Source organism: Procambarus clarkii, chromosome 6, assembly GCF_040958095.1.
Source record: "Procambarus clarkii isolate CNS0578487 chromosome 6, FALCON_Pclarkii_2.0, whole genome shotgun sequence".
In the NCBI taxonomy this organism is placed as follows: Eukaryota; Metazoa; Arthropoda; class Malacostraca; order Decapoda; family Cambaridae; genus Procambarus; species Procambarus clarkii.
The window spans coordinates 18,500,449-18,522,524 of NC_091155.1; the positions used below are offsets into that span (position 1 = coordinate 18,500,449).

Below are 22,076 nucleotides of genomic sequence, written 5' to 3' on the forward strand. Positions count from 1 at the left end.
AGGTGAAAGACTGATTAAAAATATGGTATTAGGGGTGCTATATTAAGTTGGATTATTGCATGGCTACATCAAAGGAAACAGAGAGTTAGTATAAATGGGGTCAAGTCAGAGTGGGAAAATGTTGTAAGTAAAGTGCCTCAAGGCTCTGTCCTGGGACCTGTCCTCTGTTGTTTGTAATATATATATAAATGATTTAGAATCAGGGTTGAGTAGCAACATTTGGAAATTTGCCGGTTATACAAAAATCGGTAAAGAAATAAACACGGAAGCAAACCCCCTATCACTTCAAGTAAATCTAAATAGGATTTTGAAATGGTGAAAATATTGGCAGATGCAGTTTAATGCTGATAAATGTAAAGTTTTGAGGCTAAATAATAATGATAGTTACAAGATACGAGCTAGTTAGTGTAGAAATTGCGAAAGAGAACTGGGAGTTATGATTAGTAAGAACTTAAAACCAAAAGATCAATGCATGAATGTTCGTATTAAGGCGAATAGGATACTGGGATTTATCAATCGAAGCGCTAGAAACAAGACACCTGGTGTTGTTCTGGTTAGGCCCCACTTAGATTATGCAGTTCAGCTTTTGTCGCTGCACTATAGAATGGATATAAATTCACTTGAACGTGTCTAACGAAGGATGACGAAGTTAATCCCCCTAAATAGAAATCTTTATGAGTGGGATTTGGTGGTTATAAATAGGAGCTGCCTCGTATAGGCCAATAGGCCTTCTGCGGTTACCTTTGTTCTTAGGTAACTGCAGAAGGACCATACGAGGCAGCTCCTATTTATAACCACCAAATCCCACTCATAAAGGTTTCTAATTAGGGGGATTAACTTTGTTAGCAGCTGCCTCGTATGGGCCTTCTGCCGTTATCTAAGAATAAAGGTAACTGCAGAAGGCCTATTGGCCCATACGAGGCAGCTCCGATCTATAACCACCGAATCCCACTCATATACATGTCCAACCCACGTTTAAAACAGATAACCTTTATTCTTATCTTCATTAATTAAAGCCTGTGAGCTTTACACATGAAGCTGGAGCAACTGTGACATCCGTAAATGCTTTCCCATTATAACTAGTCATAAATGGTCAGAACAAAAACGAATTTGATAAAAATTTAAATGTATTTGTTTATTTTCACATGAAGGTAACATGTACATTAAAATATTTGCTGGCCCGAGGGGAAAACAGTTCAGGTTTTCCTAGGAATTAAACCTAAAGAATATAAAAAACTGTCTTGATCCATATGATGAAGACTTGGCTGAGTGAAGGCTTGAGGCTGGCTTCCAGCAGCAGCTTGTGGTGTGGTAGCTGCGACACTCTTGACCTGTTGGACGCCTCCGGACTCCATACTTCTCTTCATCCTGATGTCGGCCATTGTCTGTTCTATCAGGAAGGCCTCAACGATAGAATTTTTAACTAGCTTATATTGTTTCTTTTTAGAATGCCTTTTGCGAGCAGTCTTCTCAGGAAGATTGTTTGCTGATGCATTTTCATGGGAGAAATTCCTTCCTGCCGCCTTCTTGGCTGAAGCCTTGAGCTTGGCTTCATCAGAGCACTTGTTGACTTTAAAATGCATTAACCGACCAGTAATTTTAACCTGTGTGAGGGCGCTTGAAGTAACACCTCGCCTCAAAGCCAGCTTCAGATGGATGTCAGCGTCCTTCTCGTTAACCGAGAAATTACAGACGACGAACTTCAGAATATCCTGACGAGAGGAGCCTTGACTATTATTAAGGAATGTGATGGCGGCAACAACCATCTCAGAATACTTGGGATGGTTTGCAGTCCTGTCCAAAACATTATCAGATGTCTTAGTTTTGGACCTTAAGACGACCATCTTGTGGGCTATTGTACGACTCGATGCAGACAACTCGTATTGATCCTACACTTTCAAGAGGTAAGGAGTGATTGCGTTGACTTGTCTGCTAAGACTACATATAACAGCTGAGGTCAGGTGAGTATTAGGCATAACAAGGGGCATATTAATAGGGAATTAAAAGTATCAACACATTTTTACAGGCTCATCATAGCCTGTGCTACATGGACACTTCCTTCTAAGTAGCTAAATCTAAAACAACAACGTATCAACACATGACAACTTAAAACAATGCATATAAATAGGATAAGTTTAGAAAGACATGGATAAATACTGGTTCGGTAACAGGGTTCTTGATTTGTGGACCCAATTATCGCGAAACGTGGGAGAGTTCCTTGATTGTTTCAAATGTGGGTTGGACATGTATATGAGTGGGATTTGGTGGTTATAAATAGAAACTGCCTCGTATGGACCTTCTGCAGTTACTTTTATTGTTATAATCATTAATTAAAGCCAGAGGGCTTTACACTTGTAGCTGGAGCAACTGTGACATCAATAAGTGTTTCCCAATTATAAATTCCCCTTACCCAATGCTTTCAAGTAGGTTGTTTTTAAACAAATAATAAAACTCAAACCAAACAAATCCCCAGCTCCGAATGAAGTGTTTGCCAGGGTGCTTAAAGCATGCGAAGAGGATCTTTGCGAGCCACTGTCTACCATATTTAATAAATCCGTAGAGTCAAGCATAGTGCAGAGTCATGGAAGGTTGCTAATGTGCTACTTATTTTTATGAAAGGAGATAGATCACTTACGTCAAACTATAGGGAAATTAGCATAACGTTTATTGTGGGAAAATTACTTGAATCGATAATTGCAAGTACAATTCGTGTTCATCTTGAAAAACATAAATTAATAAATGATTCGCAACATGGTTTTACAAATGGCCGTTCATGTTTAACAGATTTGCTATAATTTTATTCCAGCATAGTTGAGGCAGTTGATAGTGGTAAGGATTGTAATGCTGTGTACCTTGACTTTAGCAAAACTTTTGATACAGTGTCAGGTGAAAGACTGATTAAAAATATGGTATTAGGGGTGCTATATTAAGTTGGATTATTGCATGGCTACACCAAAGGAAACAGAGAGTTAGTATAATTGGGGTCAAGTCAGAGTGGGAAAATGTTGTAAGTAAAGTGCCTCAAGGCTCTGTCCTGGGACCTGTCCTCTGTTGTTTATAATATATATATAAATGATTTAGAATCAGGGTTGAGTAGCAACATTTGGAAATTTGCCGATTATACAAAAATCGGTAAAGAAATAAACACGGAAGTAAACCCCCTATCACTTCAAGTAAATCTAAATAGGATTTTGAAATGGTGAAAAGATTGGCAGATGCAGTTTAATGCTGATAAATGTAAAGTTTTGAGGCAAAATAATAAAGATAGTTACAAGATACGAGCTAGTTAGTGTAGAGATTGCGAAGTCGGATTGCGAAAGAGAACTGGGAGTTATGATTAGTAAGAACTTAAAACCAAAAGATCAATGCATGAATGTTCGTATTAAGGCGAATAGGATACTGGGATTTATCAATCGAAGCGTTAGAAACAAGACACCTGGTGTTGTTCTTCAGCTATATCTTGTTCTGGTTAGGCCCCATTTAGATTATGCAGTTCAGCTTTTGTCGCTGCACTATAGAATGGATATAAATTCACTTGAACGTGTCTAACGAAGGATGACGAAGTTAATCCCCCTAAATAGAAATCTTTATGAGTTGGATTTGGTGGTTATAAATAGGAGCTGCCTCGTATGGGCCAATAGGCCTTCTGCGGTTACCTTTGTTCTTAGGTAACTGCAGAAGGACCATACGAGGCAGCTCCTATTTATAACCACCAAATCCCACTCATAAAGGTTTCTAATTAGGGGGATTAACTTTGTTAGGAGCTGCCTCGTATGGGCCTTCTGCCGTTATCTAAGAATAAAGGTAACTGCAGAAGGCCTATTGGCCCATACGAGGCAGCTCCGATCTATAACCACCGAATCCCACTCATATACATGTCCAACCCACGTTTAAAACAGATAACCTTTATTCTTATCTTCATTAATTAAAGCCTCTGAGCTTTACACATGAAGCTGAAGCAACTGTGACATCCGTAAATGCTTTCCCATTATAACTAATGGGAAATTAGTTATAATGGTCAGAACAAAAACAAATTTGATAAAAATTTAAATGTATTTGTTTATTTTCACATGAAGGTAACATGTACATTAAAATATTTGCTGGCCCGAGGGTAAAACAGTTCAGGTTTTCCTAAGAATTAAACCTAAAGAATATAAAAAACTGTCTTGATCCATATGATGAAGACTTGGCTGAGTGAAGGCTTGAGGCTGGCTTCCAGCAGCAGCTTGTGGTGTGGTAGCTGCGACACTCTTGACCTGTTGGACGCCTCCGGACTCCATACTTCTCTTCATCCTGATGTCGGCCATTGTCTGTTCTATCAGGAAGGCCTCAACGATAGAATTTTTAACAAGCTTATATTGTTTCTTTTTAGAATGCCTTTTGCGAGCAGTCTTCTCAGGAAGATTGTTTGCTGATGCATTTTCATGGGAGAAATTCCTTCCTGCCGCCTTCTTGGCTGAAGCCTTGAGCTTGGCTTCATCAGAGCACTTGTTGACTTTAAAATGCATTAACCGACCAGTAATTTTAACCTGTGTGAGGGCGCCTGAAGTAACACCTCGCCTCAAAGCCAGCTTCAGATGGATGTCAGCGTCCTTCTCGTTAACCGAGAAATTACAGACGACGAACTTCAGAATATCCTGACGAGAGGAGCCTTGACTATTATTAAGGAATGTGATGGCGGCAACAACCATCTCAGAATACTTGGGATGGTTCCCAGTCCTGTCCAAAACATTATCAGATGTCTTAGTTTTGGACCTTAAGACGACCATCTTGTGGGCTATTGCAAGACTCGATGCAGACAACTCGTATTGATCCTACACTTTCAAGAGGTAAGGAGTGATTGCGTTGACTTGTCTGCTAAGGCTACATATAACAGCTGAGGTCAGGTGAGTATTAGGCATAACAAGGGGCATATTAATAGGGAATTAAAAGTATCAACACATTTTTACAGGCTCATCATAGCCTGTGCTACATGGACACTTCCTTCTAAGTAGCTAAATCTAAAACAACAACGTATCGACACATGACAACTTAAAACAATGAATATAAATAGGATAAGTTTAGAAAGACATGGATAAATACTGGTTCGGTAACAGGGTTCTTGATTTGTGGACCCAATTATCGCGAAACGTGGGAGAGTTCCTTGATTGTTTCAAACGTGGGTTGGACATGTATATGAGTGGGATTTGGTGGTTATAAATAGAAACTGCCTCGTATGGACCTTCTGCAGTTACTTTTATTGTTATAATCATTAATTAAAGCCAGAGGGCTTTACACTTGTAGCTGGAGCAACTGTGACATCAATAAGTGTTTCCCCATTATAAATTCCCCTTCCCCAATGCTTCCAAGTAGGTTGTTTTTAAACAAATAATAAAACTCAAACCAAACAAATCCCCAGCGCCGAATGAAGTGTTTGCCAGGGTGCTTAAAGCATGCGAAGAGGATCTTTGCGAGCCACTGTCTACCATATTTAATAAATCCGTAGAGTCAAGCATAGTGCAGAGTCATGGAAGGTTGCTAATGTGCTACTTATTTTTAAGAAAGGAGATAGATCACTTACGTCAAACTATAGGAAATTAGCATAACGTTTATTGTGGGAAAATTACTTGAATCGATAATTGCAAGTACAATTCGTGTTCATCTTGAAAAACATAAATTAATAAATGATTCGCAACATGGTTTTACAAATGGCCGTTCATGTTTAACAGATTTGCTATAATTTTATTCCAGCATAGTTGAGGCAGTTGATAGTGGTAAGGATTGTAATGTTGTGTACCTTGACTTTAGCAAAACTTTTGATACAGTGTCAGGTGAAAGACTGATTAAAAATATGGTATTAAGGTGGCTTATTACCGGTTTCGTAAAAATTGTTCAATTTGTTTATAAATGTATTTATGAAATGGGTATAGAAAGGGCTGCAACTGGTCCAAGTTTCAGCATCACACCCTAAACAGAAAAGGAGAAAAAAAATACACAACGTATTATGCAACGAATTTTCAACATTTTCAAATAATTTCAGAGAACACATGTGTCAACTAAAATCATTTCTATAACACTCAGATATTAAATCTAGCAATAATAAAGGATTGTATTGATGCGTTTTATCAAAAAAAGTGTTTAGTGCAATAATATAATTATTCAAAATTACCCTTCCAAAAATATGCAATATATGATGTTTATAAATTTTTATAATATCAACAAATAGACTTTGGACTAAGATGTCTCAATAGGTTTGTAGAAGCACAAACTCTACATATAAGGTGTAATTTGCCTGTATATTGATTATTAAATGAAACCTCTGAAGTACTTTGAAGGTGAGAATTACTTTCCAGAGTAAAATAAAGATCCAAGTTCGGCCACCTGTAGCTGAGTTTGACGTCGACAGATTTCGTTCATAATTAACACCCTTGCAGATAGGCATCCATTGAGCAGGGTGTGCAAGTTTCATGCAAATCGCTTGATAACAAACGAGAAAAAAAAATTGGCCAAGAAAAAAAAGATTTTTTTTTTTTTTTAAATATATTGAACATACATATTACAATTATTACAAGAGTTTGTGCTTCTACAGCACATAGTAGACACTTTAGTTGACACATGTGTTCCCTGAGATTATTTGAGAATGTTGAACATTCGTTGCATAATAAGTTGTGTATTTTTTTTCTCCTTTTCTGTTTAGGGTGTGATGGTGAAACTTGGACCAGTTGCAGCCCTTTCCATAACCATTTCATAAATAAATTTATAAGCAAATTGAACAACTTTTAATTTATAACGAGTTAGAATTATATGCCCCCTTAAGTTGGATTATTGCATGGCTACACCAAAGGAAACAGAGAGTTAGTATAAATGGGGTCAAGTCAGAGTGGGAAAATGTTGTAAGTAAAGTGCCTCAGGGCTCTGTCCTGGGACCTGTCCTCTGTTGTTTATAATATATATATATAAATGATTTAGAATCAGGGTTGAGTAGCAACATTTGGAAATTTGCCGATTATACAAAAATCGGTAAACAAATAAACACGGAAACAAACCCCCTATCACTTCAAGTAAATCTAAATAGGATTTTGAAATGGTGAAAAGATTGGCAGATGCAGTTTAATGCTGATAAATGTAAAGTTTTGAGGCTAAATAATAATGATAGTTACAAGATACGAGCTAGTTAGTGTAGAGATTGCGAAGGAAGAGAACTGGGAGTTATGATTAGTAAGAACTTAAAACCAAAAGATCAATGCATGAATGTTCGTATTAAGGCGAATAGGATACTGGGATTTATCAATCGAAGCGTTAGAAACAAGATACCTGGTGTTGTTCTTCAGCTATATCTTGTTCTGGTTAGGCCCCATTTAGATTATGCAGTTCAGCTTTTGTCGCTGCACTATAGAATGGATATAAATTCACTTGAACGTGTCTAACGAAGGATGACGAAGTTAATCCCCCTAAATAGAAATCTTTATGAGTGGGATTTGGTGGTTATAAATAGGAGCTGCCTCGTATGGGCCAATAGGCCTTCTGCGGTTACCTTTGTTCTTAGGTAACTGCAGAAGGACCATACGAGGCAGCTCCTATTTATAACCACCAAATCCCACTCATAAAGGTTTCTAATTAGGGGGATTAACTTTGTTAGGAGCTGCCTCGTATGGGCCTTCTGCCGTTATCTAAGAATAAAAGTAACTGCAGAAGGCCTATTGGCCCATACGAGGCAGCTCCGATCTATAACCACCGAATCCCACTCATATACATGTCCAACCCACGTTTAAAACAGATAACCTTTATTCTTATCTTCATTAATTAAAGCCTCTGAGCTTTACACATGAAGCTGGAGCAACTGTGACATCCGTAAATGCTTTCCCATTATAACTAGTCATAAATGGTCAGAACAAAAACAAATTTGATAAAAATTTAAATGTATTTGTTTATTTTCACATGAAGGTAACATGTACATTAAAATATTTGCTGGCCCGAGGGTAAAACAGTTCAGGTTTTCCTAAGAATTAAACCTAAAGAATATAAAAAACTGTCTTGATCCATATGATGAAGACTTGGCTGAGTGAAGGCTTGAGGCTGGCTTCCAGCAGCAGCTTGTGGTGTGGTAGCTGCGACACTCTTGACCTGTTGGACGCCTCCGGACTCCATACTTCTCTTCATCCTGATGTCGGCCATTGTCTGTTCTATCAGGAAGGCCTCAACGATAGAATTTTTAACAAGCTTATATTGTTTCTTTTTAGAATGCCTTTTGCGAGCAGTCTTCTCAGGAAGATTGTTTGCTGATGCATTTTCATGGGAGAAATTCCTTCCTGCCGCCTTCTTGGCTGAAGCCTTGAGCTTGGCTTCATCAGAGCACTTGTTGACTTTAAAATGCATTAACCGACCAGTAATTTTAACCTGTGTGAGGGCGCCTGAAGTAACACCTCGCCTCAAAGCCAGCTTCAGATGGATGTCAGCGTCCTTCTCGTTAACCGAGAAATTACAGACGACGAACTTCAGAATATCCTGACGAGAGGAGCCTTGACTATTATTAAGGAATGTGATGGCGGCAACAACCATCTCAGAATACTTGGGATGGTTCGCAGTCCTGTCCAAAACATTATCAGATGTCTTAGTTTTGGACCTTAAGACGACCATCTTGTGGGCTATTGTAAGACTCGATGCAGACAACTCGTATTGATCCTACACTTTCAAGAGGTAAGGAGTGATTGCGTTGACTTGTCTGCTAAGGCTACATATAACAGCTGAGGTCAGGTGAGTATTAGGCATAACAAGGGGCATATTAATAGGGAATTAAAAGTATCAACACATTTTTACAGGCTCATCATAGCCTGTGCTACATGGACACTTCCTTCTAAGTAGCTAAATCTAAAACAACAACGTATCAACACATGACAACTTAAAACAATGAATATAAATAGGATAAGTTTAGAAAGACATGGATAAATACTGGTTCGGTAACAGGGTTCTTGATTTGTGGACCCAATTATCGCGAAACGTGGGAGAGTTCCTTGATTGTTTCAAAAGTGGGTTGGACATGTATATGAGTGGGATTTGGTGGTTATAAATAGAAACTGCCTCGTATGGACCTTCTGCAGTTACTTTTATTGTTATAATCATTAATTAAAGCCAGAGGGCTTTACACTTGTAGCTGGAGCAACTGTGACATCAATAAGTGTTTCCCCATTATAAATTCCCCTTCCCCAATGCTTCCAAGTAGGTTGTTTTTAAACAAATAATAAAACTCAAACCAAACAAATCCCCAGCGCCGAATGAAGTGTTTGCCAGGGTGCTTAAAGCATGCGAAGAGGATCTTTGCGAGCCACTGTCTACCATATTTAATAAATCCGTAGAGTCAAGCATAGTGCAGAGTCATGGAAGGTTGCTAATGTGCTACTTATTTTTAAGAAAGGAGATAGATCACTTACGTCAAACTATAGGAAAATTAGCATAACGTTTATTGTGGGAAATTTACTTGAATCGATAATTGCAAGTACAATTCGTGTTCATCTTGAAAAACATAAATTAATAAATGATTCGCAACATGGTTTTACAAATGGCCGTTCATGTTTAACAGATTTGCTATAATTTTATTCCAGCATAGTTGAGGCAGTTGATAGTGGTAAGGATTGTAATGTTGTGTACCTTGACTTTAGCAAAACTTTTGATACAGTGTCAGGTGAAAGACTGATTAAAAATATGGTATTAGGGGTGCTATATTAAGTTGGATTATTGCATGGCTACACCAAAGGAAACAGAGAGTTAGTATAAATGGGGTCAAGTCAGAGTGGGAAAATGTTGTAAGTAAAGTGCCTCAAGGCTCTGTCCTGGGACCTGTCCTCTGTTGTTTATAATATATATATAAATGATTTAGAATCAGGGTTGAGTAGCAACATTTGGAAATTTGCCGATTATACAAAAATCGGTAAAGAAATAAACACGGAAGTAAACCCCCTATCACTTCAAGTAAATCTAAATAGGATTTTGAAATGGTGAAAAGATTGGCAGATGCAGTTTAATGCTGATAAATGTAAAGTTTTGAGGCAAAATAATAAAGATAGTTACAAGATATGAGCTAGTTAGTGTAGAGATTGCGAAGTCGGATTGCGAAAGAGAACTGGGAGTTATGATTAGTAAGAACTTAAAACCAAAAGATCAATGCATGAATGTTCGTATTAAGGCGAATAGGATACTGGGATTTATCAATCGAAGCGTTAGAAACAAGACACCTGGTGTTGTTCTTCAGCTATATCTTGTTCTGGTTAGGCCCCATTTAGATTATGCAGTTCAGCTTTTGTCGCTGCACTATAGAATGGATATAAATTCACTTGAACGTGTCTAACGAAGGATGACGAAGTTAATCCCCCTAAATAGAAATCTTTATGAGTGGGATTTGGTGGTTATAAATAGGAGCTGCCTCGTATGGGCCAATAGGCCTTCTGCGGTTACCTTTGTTCTTAGGTAACTGCAGAAGGACCATACGAGGCAGCTCCTATTTATAACCACCAAATCCCACTCATAAAGGTTTCTAATTAGGGGGATTAATTTTGTTAGGAGCTGCCTCGTATGGGCCTTCTGCCGTTATCTAAGAATAAAGGTAACTGCAGAAGGCCTATTGGCCCATACGAGGCAGCTCCGATCTATAACCACCGAATCCCACTCATATACATGTCCAACCCACGTTTAAAACAGATAACCTTTATTCTTATCTTCATTAATTAAAGCCTCTGAGCTTTACACATGAAGCTGGAGCAACTGTGACATCCGTAAATGCTTTCCCATTATAACTAGTCATAAATGGTCAGAACAAAAACAAATTTGATAAAAATTTAAATGTATTTGTTTATTTTCACATGAAGGTAACATGTACATTAAAATATTTGCTGGCCCGAGGGTAAAACAGTTCAGGTTTTCCTAAGAATTAAACCTAAAGAATATAAAAAACTGTCTTGATCCATATGATGAAGACTTGGCTCAGTGAAGGCTTGAGGCTGGCTTCCAGCAGCAGCTTGTGGTGTGGTAGCTGCGACACTCTTGACCTGTTGGACGCCTCCGGACTCCATACTTCTCTTCATCCTGATGTCGGCCATTGTCTGTTCTATCAGGAAGGCCTCAACGATAGAATTTTTAACAAGCTTATATTGTTTCTTTTTAGAATGCCTTTTGCGAGCAGTCTTCTCCGGAAGATTGTTTGCTGATGCATTTTCATGGGAGAAATTCCTTCCTGCCGCCTTCTTGGCTGAAGCCTTGAGCTTGGCTTCATCAGAGCACTTGTTGACTTTAAAATGCATTAACCGACCAGTAATTTTAACCTGTGTGAGGGCGCCTGAAGTAACACCTCGCCTCAAAGCCAGCTTCAGATGGATGTCAGCGTCCTTCTCGTTAACCGAGAAATTACAGACGACGAACTTCAGAATATCCTGACGAGAGGAGCCTTGACTATTATTAAGGAATGTGATGGCGGCAACAACCATCTCAGAATACTTGGGATGGTTCGCAGTCCTGTCCAAAACATTATCAGATGTCTTAGTTTTGGACCTTAAGACGACCATCTTGTGGGCTATTGTAAGACTCGATGCAGACAACTCGTATTGATCCTACACTTTCAAGAGGTAAGGAGTGATTGCGTTGACTTGTCTGCTAAGGCTACATATAACAGCTGAGGTCAGGTGAGTATTAGGCATAACAAGGGGCATATTAATAGGGAATTAAAAGTATCAACACATTTTTACAGGCTCATCATAGCCTGTGCTACATGGACACTTCCTTCTAAGTAGCTAAATCTAAAACAACAACGTATCAACACATGACAACTTAAAACAATGAATATAAATAGGATAAGTTTAGAAAGACATGGATAAATACTGGTTCGGTAACAGGGTTCTTGATTTGTGGACCCAATTATCGCGAAACGTGGGAGAGTTCCTTGATTGTTTCAAAAGTGGGTTGGACATGTATATGAGTGGGATTTGGTGGTTATAAATAGAAACTGCCTCGTATGGACCTTCTGCAGTTACTTTTATTGTTATAATCATTAATTAAAGCCAGAGGGCTTTACACTTGTAGCTGGAGCAACTGTGACATCAATAAGTGTTTCCCCATTATAAATTCCCCTTCCCCAATGCTTCCAAGTAGGTTGTTTTTAAACAAATAATAAAACTCAAACCAAACAAATCCCCAGCGCCGAATGAAGTGTTTGCCAGGGTGCTTAAAGCATGCGAAGAGGATCTTTGCGAGCCACTGTCTACCATATTTAATAAATCCGTAGAGTCAAGCATAGTGCAGAGTCATGGAAGGTTGCTAATGTGCTACTTATTTTTAAGAAAGGAGATAGATCACTTACGTCAAACTATAGGAAAATTAGCATAACGTTTATTGTGGGAAATTTACTTGAATCGATAATTGCAAGTACAATTCGTGTTCATCTTGAAAAACATAAATTAATAAATGATTCGCAACATGGTTTTACAAATGGCCGTTCATGTTTAACAGATTTGCTATAATTTTATTCCAGCATAGTTGAGGCAGTTGATAGTGGTAAGGATTGTAATGTTGTGTACCTTGACTTTAGCAAAACTTTTGATACAGTGTCAGGTGAAAGACTGATTAAAAATATGGTATTAGGGGTGCTATATTAAGTTGGATTATTGCATGGCTACACCAAAGGAAACAGAGAGTTAGTATAAATGGGGTCAAGTCAGAGTGGGAAAATGTTGTAAGTAAAGTGCCTCAAGGCTCTGTCCTGGGACCTGTCCTCTGTTGTTTATAATATATATATAAATGATTTAGAATCAGGGTTGAGTAGCAACATTTGGAAATTTGCCGATTATACAAAAATCGGTAAAGAAATAAACACGGAAGTAAACCCCCTATCACTTCAAGTAAATCTAAATAGGATTTTGAAATGGTGAAAAGATTGGCAGATGCAGTTTAATGCTGATAAATGTAAAGTTTTGAGGCAAAATAATAAAGATAGTTACAAGATATGAGCTAGTTAGTGTAGAGATTGCGAAGTCGGATTGCGAAAGAGAACTGGGAGTTATGATTAGTAAGAACTTAAAACCAAAAGATCAATGCATGAATGTTCGTATTAAGGCGAATAGGATACTGGGATTTATCAATCGAAGCGTTAGAAACAAGACACCTGGTGTTGTTCTTCAGCTATATCTTGTTCTGGTTAGGCCCCATTTAGATTATGCAGTTCAGCTTTTGTCGCTGCACTATAGAATGGATATAAATTCACTTGAACGTGTCTAACGAAGGATGACGAAGTTAATCCCCCTAATAGAAATCTTTATGAGTGGGATTTGGTGGTTATAAATAGGAGCTGCCTCGTATGGGCCAATAGGCCTTCTGCGGTTACCTTTGTTCTTAGGTAACTGCAGAAGGACCATACGAGGCAGCTCCTATTTATAACCACCAAATCCCACTCATAAAGGTTTCTAATTAGGGGGATTAACTTTTGTTAGGAGCTGCCTCGTATGGGCCTTCTGCCGTTATCTAAGAATAAAGGTAACTGCAGAAGGCCTATTGGCCCATACGAGGCAGCTCCGATCTATAACCACCGAATCCCACTCATATACATGTCCAACCCACGTTTAAAACAGATAACCTTTATTCTTATCTTCATTAATTAAAGCCTCTGAGCTTTACACATGAAGCTGGAGCAACTGTGACATCCGTAAATGCTTTCCCATTATAACTAGTCATAAATGGTCAGAACAAAAACAAATTTGATAAAAATTTAAATGTATTTGTTTATTTTCACATGAAGGTAACATGTACATTAAAATATTTGCTGGCCCGAGGGTAAAACAGTTCAGGTTTTCCTAAGAATTAAACCTAAAGAATATAAAAAACTGTCTTGATCCATATGATGAAGACTTGGCTCAGTGAAGGCTTGAGGCTGGCTTCCAGCAGCAGCTTGTGGTGTGGTAGCTGCGACACTCTTGACCTGTTGGACGCCTCCGGACTCCATACTTCTCTTCATCCTGATGTCGGCCATTGTCTGTTCTATCAGGAAGGCCTCAACGATAGAATTTTTAACAAGCTTATATTGTTTCTTTTTAGAATGCCTTTTGCGAGCAGTCTTCTCCGGAAGATTGTTTGCTGATGCATTTTCATGGGAGAAATTCCTTCCTGCCGCCTTCTTGGCTGAAGCCTTGAGCTTGGCTTCATCAGAGCACTTGTTGACTTTAAAATGCATTAACCGACCAGTAATTTTAACCTGTGTGAGGGCGCCTGAAGTAACACCTCGCCTCAAAGCCAGCTTCAGATGGATGTCAGCGTCCTTCTCGTTAACCGAGAAATTACAGACGACGAACTTCAGAATATCCTGACGAGAGGAGCCTTGACTATTATTAAGGAATGTGATGGCGGCAACAACCATCTCAGAATACTTGGGATGGTTCGCAGTCCTGTCCAAAACATTATCAGATGTCTTAGTTTTGGACCTTAAGACGACCATCTTGTGGGCTATTGTAAGACTCGATGCAGACAACTCGTATTGATCCTACACTTTCAAGAGGTAAGGAGTGATTGCGTTGACTTGTCTGCTAAGGCTACATATAACAGCTGAGGTCAGGTGAGTATTAGGCATAACAAGGGGCATATTAATAGGGAATTAAAAGTATCAACACATTTTTACAGGCTCATCATAGCCTGTGCTACATGGACACTTCCTTCTAAGTAGCTAAATCTAAAACAACAACGTATCAACACATGACAACTTAAAACAATGAATATAAATAGGATAAGTTTAGAAAGACATGGATAAATACTGGTTCGGTAACAGGGTTCTTGATTTGTGGACCCAATTATCGCGAAACGTGGGAGAGTTCCTTGATTGTTTCAAAAGTGGGTTGGACATGTATATGAGTGGGATTTGGTGGTTATAAATAGAAACTGCCTCGTATGGACCTTCTGCAGTTACTTTTATTGTTATAATCATTAATTAAAGCCAGAGGGCTTTACACTTGTAGCTGGAGCAACTGTGACATCAATAAGTGTTTCCCCATTATAAATTCCCCTTCCCCAATGCTTCCAAGTAGGTTGTTTTTAAACAAATAATAAAACTCAAACCAAACAAATCCCCAGCGCCGAATGAAGTGTTTGCCAGGGTGCTTAAAGCATGCGAAGAGGATCTTTGCGAGCCACTGTCTACCATATTTAATAAATCCGTAGAGTCAAGCATAGTGCAGAGTCATGGAAGGTTGCTAATGTGCTACTTATTTTTAAGAAAGGAGATAGATCACTTACGTCAAACTATAGGGAAAATTAGCATAACGTTTATTGTGGGAAATTACTTGAATCGATAATTGCAAGTACAATTCGTGTTCATCTTGAAAAACATAAATTAATAAATGATTCGCAACATGGTTTTACAAATGGCCGTTCATGTTTAACAGATTTGCTATAATTTTATTCCAGCATAGTTGAGGCAGTTGATAGTGGTAAGGATTGTAATGTTGTGTACCTTGACTTTAGCAAAACTTTTGATACAGTGTCAGGTGAAAGACTGATTAAAAATATGGTATTAGGGGTGCTATATTAAGTTGGATTATTGCATGGCTACACCAAAGGAAACAGAGAGTTAGTATAAATGGGGTCAAGTCAGAGTGGGAAAATGTTGTAAGTAAAGTGCCTCAAGGCTCTGTCCTGGGACCTGTCCTCTGTTGTTTATAATATATATATAAATGATTTAGAATCAGGGTTGAGTAGCAACATTTGGAAATTTGCCGATTATACAAAAATCGGTAAAGAAATAAACACGGAAGTAAACCCCCTATCACTTCAAGTAAATCTAAATAGGATTTTGAAATGGTGAAAAGATTGGCAGATGCAGTTTAATGCTGATAAATGTAAAGTTTTGAGGCAAAATAATAAAGATAGTTACAAGATATGAGCTAGTTAGTGTAGAGATTGCGAAGTCGGATTGCGAAAGAGAACTGGGAGTTATGATTAGTAAGAACTTAAAACCAAAAGATCAATGCATGAATGTTCGTATTAAGGCGAATAGGATACTGGGATTTATCAATCGAAGCGTTAGAAACAAGACACCTGGTGTTGTTCTTCAGCTATATCTTGTTCTGGTTAGGCCCCATTTAGATTATGCAGTTCAGCTTTTGTCGCTGCACTATAGAATGGATATAAATTCACTTGAACGTGTCTAACGAAGGATGACGAAGTTAATCCCCCTAAATAGAAATCTTTATGAGTGGGATTTGGTGGTTATAAATAGGAGCTGCCTCGTATGGGCCAATAGGCCTTCTGCGGTTACCTTTGTTCTTAGGTAACTGCAGAAGGACCATACGAGGCAGCTCCTATTTATAACCACCAAATCCCACTCATAAAGGTTTCTAATTAGGGGGATTAACTTTTGTTAGGAGCTGCCTCGTATGGGCCTTCTGCCGTTATCTAAGAATAAAGGTAACTGCAGAAGGCCTATTGGCCCATACGAGGCAGCTCCGATCTATAACCACCGAATCCCACTCATATACATGTCCAACCCACGTTTAAAACAGATAACCTTTATTCTTATCTTCATTAATTAAAGCCTCTGAGCTTTACACATGAAGCTGGAGCAACTGTGACATCCGTAAATGCTTTCCCATTATAACTAGTCATAAATGGTCAGAACAAAAACAAATTTGATAAAAATTTAAATGTATTTGTTTATTTTCACATGAAGGTAACATGTACATTAAAATATTTGCTGGCCCGAGGGTAAAACAGTTCAGGTTTTCCTAAGAATTAAACCTAAAGAATATAAAAAACTGTCTTGATCCATATGATGAAGACTTGGCTCAGTGAAGGCTTGAGGCTGGCTTCCAGCAGCAGCTTGTGGTGTGGTAGCTGCGACACTCTTGACCTGTTGGACGCCTCCGGACTCCATACTTCTCTTCATCCTGATGTCGGCCATTGTCTGTTCTATCAGGAAGGCCTCAACGATAGAATTTTTAACAAGCTTATATTGTTTCTTTTTAGAATGCCTTTTGCGAGCAGTCTTCTCCGGAAGATTGTTTGCTGATGCATTTTCATGGGAGAAATTCCTTCCTGCCGCCTTCTTGGCTGAAGCCTTGAGCTTGGCTTCATCAGAGCACTTGTTGACTTTAAAATGCATTAACCGACCAGTAATTTTAACCTGTGTGAGGGCGCCTGAAGTAACACCTCGCCTCAAAGCCAGCTTCAGATGGATGTCAGCGTCCTTCTCGTTAACCGAGAAATTACAGACGACGAACTTCAGAATATCCTGACGAGAGGAGCCTTGACTATTATTAAGGAATGTGATGGCGGCAACAACCATCTCAGAATACTTGGGATGGTTCGCAGTCCTGTCCAAAACATTATCAGATGTCTTAGTTTTGGACCTTAAGACGACCATCTTGTGGGCTATTGTAAGACTCGATGCAGACAACTCGTATTGATCCTACACTTTCAAGAGGTAAGGAGTGATTGCGTTGACTTGTCTGCTAAGGCTACATATAACAGCTGAGGTCAGGTGAGTATTAGGCATAACAAGGGGCATATTAATAGGGAATTAAAAGTATCAACACATTTTTACAGGCTCATCATAGCCTGTGCTACATGGACACTTCCTTCTAAGTAGCTAAATCTAAAACAACAACGTATCAACACATGACAACTTAAAACAATGCATATAAATAGGATAAGTTTAGAAAGACATGGATAAATACTGGTTCGGTAACAGGGTTCTTGATTTGTGGACCCAATTATCGCGAAACGTGGGAGAGTTCCTTGATTGTTTCAAAAGTGGGTTGGACATGTATATGAGTGGGATTTGGTGGTTATAAATAGAAACTGCCTCGTATGGACCTTCTGCAGTTACTTTTATTGTTATAATCATTAATTAAAGCCAGAGGGCTTTACACTTGTAGCTGGAGCAACTGTGACATCAATAAGTGTTTCCCCATTATAAATTCCCCTTACCCAATGCTTTCAAGTAGGTTGTTTTTAAACAAATAATAAAACTCAAACCAAACAAATCCCCAGCGCCGAATGAAGTGTTTGCCAGGGTGCTTAAAGCATGCGAAGAGGATCTTTGCGAGCCACTGTCTACCATATTTAATAAATCCGTAGAGTCAAGCATAGTGCAGAGTCATGGAAGGTTGCTAATGTGCTACTTATTTTTAAGAAAGGAGATAGATCACTTACGTCAAACTATAGGGAAATTAGCATAACGTTTATTGTGGGAAAATTACTTGAATCGATAATTGCAAGTACAATTCGTGTTCATCTTGAAAAACATAAATTAATAAATGATTCGCAACATGGTTTTACAAATGGCCGTTCATGTTTAACAGATTTGCTATAATTTTATTCCAGCATAGTTGAGGCAGTTGATAGTGGTAAGGATTGTAATGCTTGTGTACCTTGACTTTAGCAAAACTTTTGATACAGTGTCAGGTGAAAGACTGATTAAAAATATGGTATTAGGGGTGCTATATTAAGTTGGATTATTGCATGGCTACACCAAAGGAAACAGAGAGTTAGTATAAATGGGGTCAAGTCAGAGTGGGAAAATGTTGTAAGTAAAGTGCCTCAAGGCTCTGTCCTGGGACCTGTCCTCTGTTGTTTATAATATATATATAAATGATTTAGAATCAGGGTTGAGTAGCAACATTTGGAAATTTGCCGATTATACAAAAATCGGTAAAGAAATAAACACGGAAGTAAACCCCCTATCACTTCAAGTAAATCTAAATAGGATTTTGAAATGGTGAAAAGATTGGCAGATGCAGTTTAATGCTGATAAATGTAAAGTTTTGAGGCAAAATAATAAAGATAGTTACAAGATATGAGCTAGTTAGTGTAGAGATTGCGAAGTCGGATTGCGAAAGAGAACTGGGAGTTATGATTAGTAAGAACTTAAAACCAAAAGATCAATGCATGAATGTTCGTATTAAGGCGAATAGGATACTGGGATTTATCAATCGAAGCGTTAGAAACAAGACACCTGGTGTTGTTCTTCAGCTATATCTTGTTCTGGTTAGGCCCCATTTAGATTATGCAGTTCAGCTTTTGTCGCTGCACTATAGAATGGATATAAATTCACTTGAACGTGTCTAACGAAGGATGACGAAGTTAATCCCCCTAAATAGAAATCTTTATGAGTGGGATTTGGTGGTTATAAATAGGAGCTGCCTCGTATGGGCCAATAGGCCTTCTGCGGTTACCTTTGTTCTTAGGTAACTGCAGAAGGACCATACGAGGCAGCTCCTATTTATAACCACCAAATCCCACTCATAAAGGTTTCTAATTAGGGGGATTAATTTTGTTAGGAGCTGCCTCGTATGGGCCTTCTGCCGTTATCTAAGAATAAAGGTAACTGCAGAAGGCCTATTGGCCCATACGAGGCAGCTCCGATCTATAACCACCGAATCCCACTCATATACATGTCCAACCCACGTTTAAAACAGATAACCTTTATTCTTATCTTCATTAATTAAAGCCTCTGAGCTTTACACATGAAGCTGGAGCAACTGTGACATCCGTAAATGCTTTCCCATTATAACTAGTCATAAATGGTCAGAACAAAAACAAATTTGATAAAAATTTAAATGTATTTGTTTATTTTCACATGAAGGTAACATGTACATTAAAATATTTGCTGGCCCGAGGGTAAAACAGTTCAGGTTTTCCTAAGAATTAAACCTAAAGAATATAAAAAACTGTCTTGATCCATATGATGAAGACTTGGCTCAGTGAAGGCTTGAGGCTGGCTTCCAGCAGCAGCTTGTGGTGTGGTAGCTGCGACACTCTTGACCTGTTGGACGCCTCCGGACTCCATACTTCTCTTCATCCTGATGTCGGCCATTGTCTGTTCTATCAGGAAGGCCTCAACGATAGAATTTTTAACAAGCTTATATTGTTTCTTTTTAGAATGCCTTTTGCGAGCAGTCTTCTCCGGAAGATTGTTTGCTGATGCATTTTCATGGGAGAAATTCCTTCCTGCCGCCTTCTTGGCTGAAGCCTTGAGCTTGGCTTCATCAGAGCACTTGTTGACTTTAAAATGCATTAACCGACCAGTAATTTTAACCTGTGTGAGGGCGCCTGAAGTAACACCTCGCCTCAAAGCCAGCTTCAGATGGATGTCAGCGTCCTTCTCGTTAACCGAGAAATTACAGACGACGAACTTCAGAATATCCTGACGAGAGGAGCCTTGACTATTATTAAGGAATGTGATGGCGGCAACAACCATCTCAGAATACTTGGGATGGTTCGCAGTCCTGTCCAAAACATTATCAGATGTCTTAGTTTTGGACCTTAAGACGACCATCTTGTGGGCTATTGTAAGACTCGATGCAGACAACTCGTATTGATCCTACACTTTCAAGAGGTAAGGAGTGATTGCGTTGACTTGTCTGCTAAGGCTACATATAACAGCTGAGGTCAGGTGAGTATTAGGCATAACAAGGGGCATATTAATAGGGAATTAAAAGTATCAACACATTTTTACAGGCTCATCATAGCCTGTGCTACATGGACACTTCCTTCTAAGTAGCTAAATCTAAAACAACAACGTATCAACACATGACAACTTAAAACAATGAATATAAATAGGATAAGTTTAGAAAGACATGGATAAATACTGGTTCGGTAACAGGGTTCTTGATTTGTGGACCCAATTATCGCGAAACGTGGGAGAGTTCCTTGATTGTTTCAAATGTGGGTTGGACATGTATATGAGTGGGATTTGGTGGTTATAAATAGAAACTGCCTCGTATGGACCTTCTGCAGTTACTTTTATTGTTATAATCATTAATTAAAGCCAGAGGGCTTTACACTTGTAGCTGGAGCAACTGTGACATCAATAAGTGTTTCCCCATTATAAATTCCCCTTCCCCAATGCTTCCAAGTAGGTTGTTTTTAAACAAATAATAAAACTCAAACCAAACAAATCCCCAACGCCGAATGAAGTGTTTGCCAGGGTGCTTAAAGCATGCGAAGAGGATCTTTGCGAGCCACTGTCTACCATATTTAATAAATCCGTAGAGTCAAGCATAGTGCAGAGTCATGGAAGGTTGCTAATGTGCTACTTATTTTTAAGAAAGGAGATAGATCACTTACGTCAAACTATAGGAAAATTAGCATAACGTTTATTGTGGGAAAATTTACTTGAATCGATAATTGCAAGTACAATTCGTGTTCATCTTGAAAAACATAAATTAATAAATGATTCGCAACATGGTTTTACAAATGGCCGTTCATGTTTAACAGATTTGCTATAATTTTATTCCAGCATAGTTGAGGCAGTTGATAGTGGTAAGGATTGTAATGTTGTGTACCTTGACTTTAGCAAAACTTTTGATACAGTGTCAGGTGAAAGACTGATTAAAAATATGGTATTAGGGGTGCTATATTAAGTTGGATTATTGCATGGCTACACCAAAGGAAACAGAGAGTTAGTATAAATTGGGGTCAAGTCAGAGTGGGAAAATGTTGTAAGTAAAGTGCCTCAAGGCTCTGTCCTGGGACCTGTCCTCTGTTGTTTATAATATATATATAAATGATTTAGAATCAGGGTTGATGTAGCAACATTTGGAAATTTGCCGATTATACAAAAATCGGTAAAGAAATAAACACGGAAGTAAACCCTCTATCACTTCAAGTAAATCTAAATAGGATTTTGAAATGGTGAAAAGATTGGCAGATGCAGTTTAATGCTGATAAATGTAAAGTTTTGAGGCAAAATAATAAAGATAGTTACAAGATACTGAGCTAGTTAGTGTAGAGATTGCGAAGTCGGATTGCGAAAGAGAACTGGGAGTTATGATTAGTAAGAACTTAAAACCAAAAGATCAATGCATGAATGTTCGTATTAAGGCGAATAGGATACTGGGATTTATCAATCGAAGCGTTAGAAACAAGACACCTGGTGTTGTTCTTCAGCTATATCTTGTTCTGGTTAGGCCCCATTTAGATTATGCAGTTCAGCTTTTGTCGCTGCACTATAGAATGGATATAAATTCACTTGAACGTGTCTAACGAAGGATGACGAAGTTAATCCCCCTTAATAGAAATCTTTATGAGTGGGATTTGGTGGTTATAAATAGGAGCTGCCTCGTATGGGCCAA

At 38.5% G+C, this 22,076-nt stretch overlaps 7 protein-coding genes across 7 annotated transcripts; all 7 read right to left on the minus strand.

The window, feature by feature from the left end:
• Nucleotides 1-1,196: 1,196 nt before the first annotated feature.
• On the minus strand, nucleotides 1,197-1,844 carry LOC138355489 (histone H1-delta-like). The gene has a single exon (XM_069310657.1). The coding sequence runs from the start codon at nucleotides 1,842-1,844 to the stop codon at nucleotides 1,197-1,199; it is 648 nt and encodes a 215-aa protein (XP_069166758.1).
• Nucleotides 1,845-4,121: 2,277 nt separating this feature from the next.
• Nucleotides 4,122-4,769, minus strand: LOC138355491 (histone H1-delta-like). The gene has a single exon (XM_069310672.1). The coding sequence runs from the start codon at nucleotides 4,767-4,769 to the stop codon at nucleotides 4,122-4,124; it is 648 nt and encodes a 215-aa protein (XP_069166773.1).
• A 3,199-nt stretch (nucleotides 4,770-7,968) lies between these two features.
• On the minus strand, nucleotides 7,969-8,616 carry LOC123751586 (histone H1-delta-like). The gene has a single exon (XM_045733676.1). The coding sequence runs from the start codon at nucleotides 8,614-8,616 to the stop codon at nucleotides 7,969-7,971; it is 648 nt and encodes a 215-aa protein (XP_045589632.1).
• Nucleotides 8,617-10,883: 2,267 nt separating this feature from the next.
• On the minus strand, nucleotides 10,884-11,531 carry LOC138355492 (histone H1-delta-like). The gene has a single exon (XM_069310687.1). It carries the CDS (start codon nucleotides 11,529-11,531, stop codon nucleotides 10,884-10,886), a length of 648 nt encoding a protein of 215 aa, XP_069166788.1.
• Nucleotides 11,532-13,798: 2,267 nt separating this feature from the next.
• LOC138355496 (histone H1-delta-like) lies at nucleotides 13,799-14,446 on the minus strand. Its single transcript, XM_069310697.1, has one exon. It carries the CDS (start codon nucleotides 14,444-14,446, stop codon nucleotides 13,799-13,801), a length of 648 nt encoding a protein of 215 aa, XP_069166798.1.
• Nucleotides 14,447-16,714: 2,268 nt separating this feature from the next.
• LOC138355505 (histone H1-delta-like) lies at nucleotides 16,715-17,362 on the minus strand. Its single transcript, XM_069310706.1, has one exon. The coding sequence runs from the start codon at nucleotides 17,360-17,362 to the stop codon at nucleotides 16,715-16,717; it is 648 nt and encodes a 215-aa protein (XP_069166807.1).
• A 2,268-nt stretch (nucleotides 17,363-19,630) lies between these two features.
• Nucleotides 19,631-20,278, minus strand: LOC123751590 (histone H1-delta-like). The gene has a single exon (XM_045733680.2). It carries the CDS (start codon nucleotides 20,276-20,278, stop codon nucleotides 19,631-19,633), a length of 648 nt encoding a protein of 215 aa, XP_045589636.2.
• Between the last annotated feature and the right edge of the window lie 1,798 nt (nucleotides 20,279-22,076).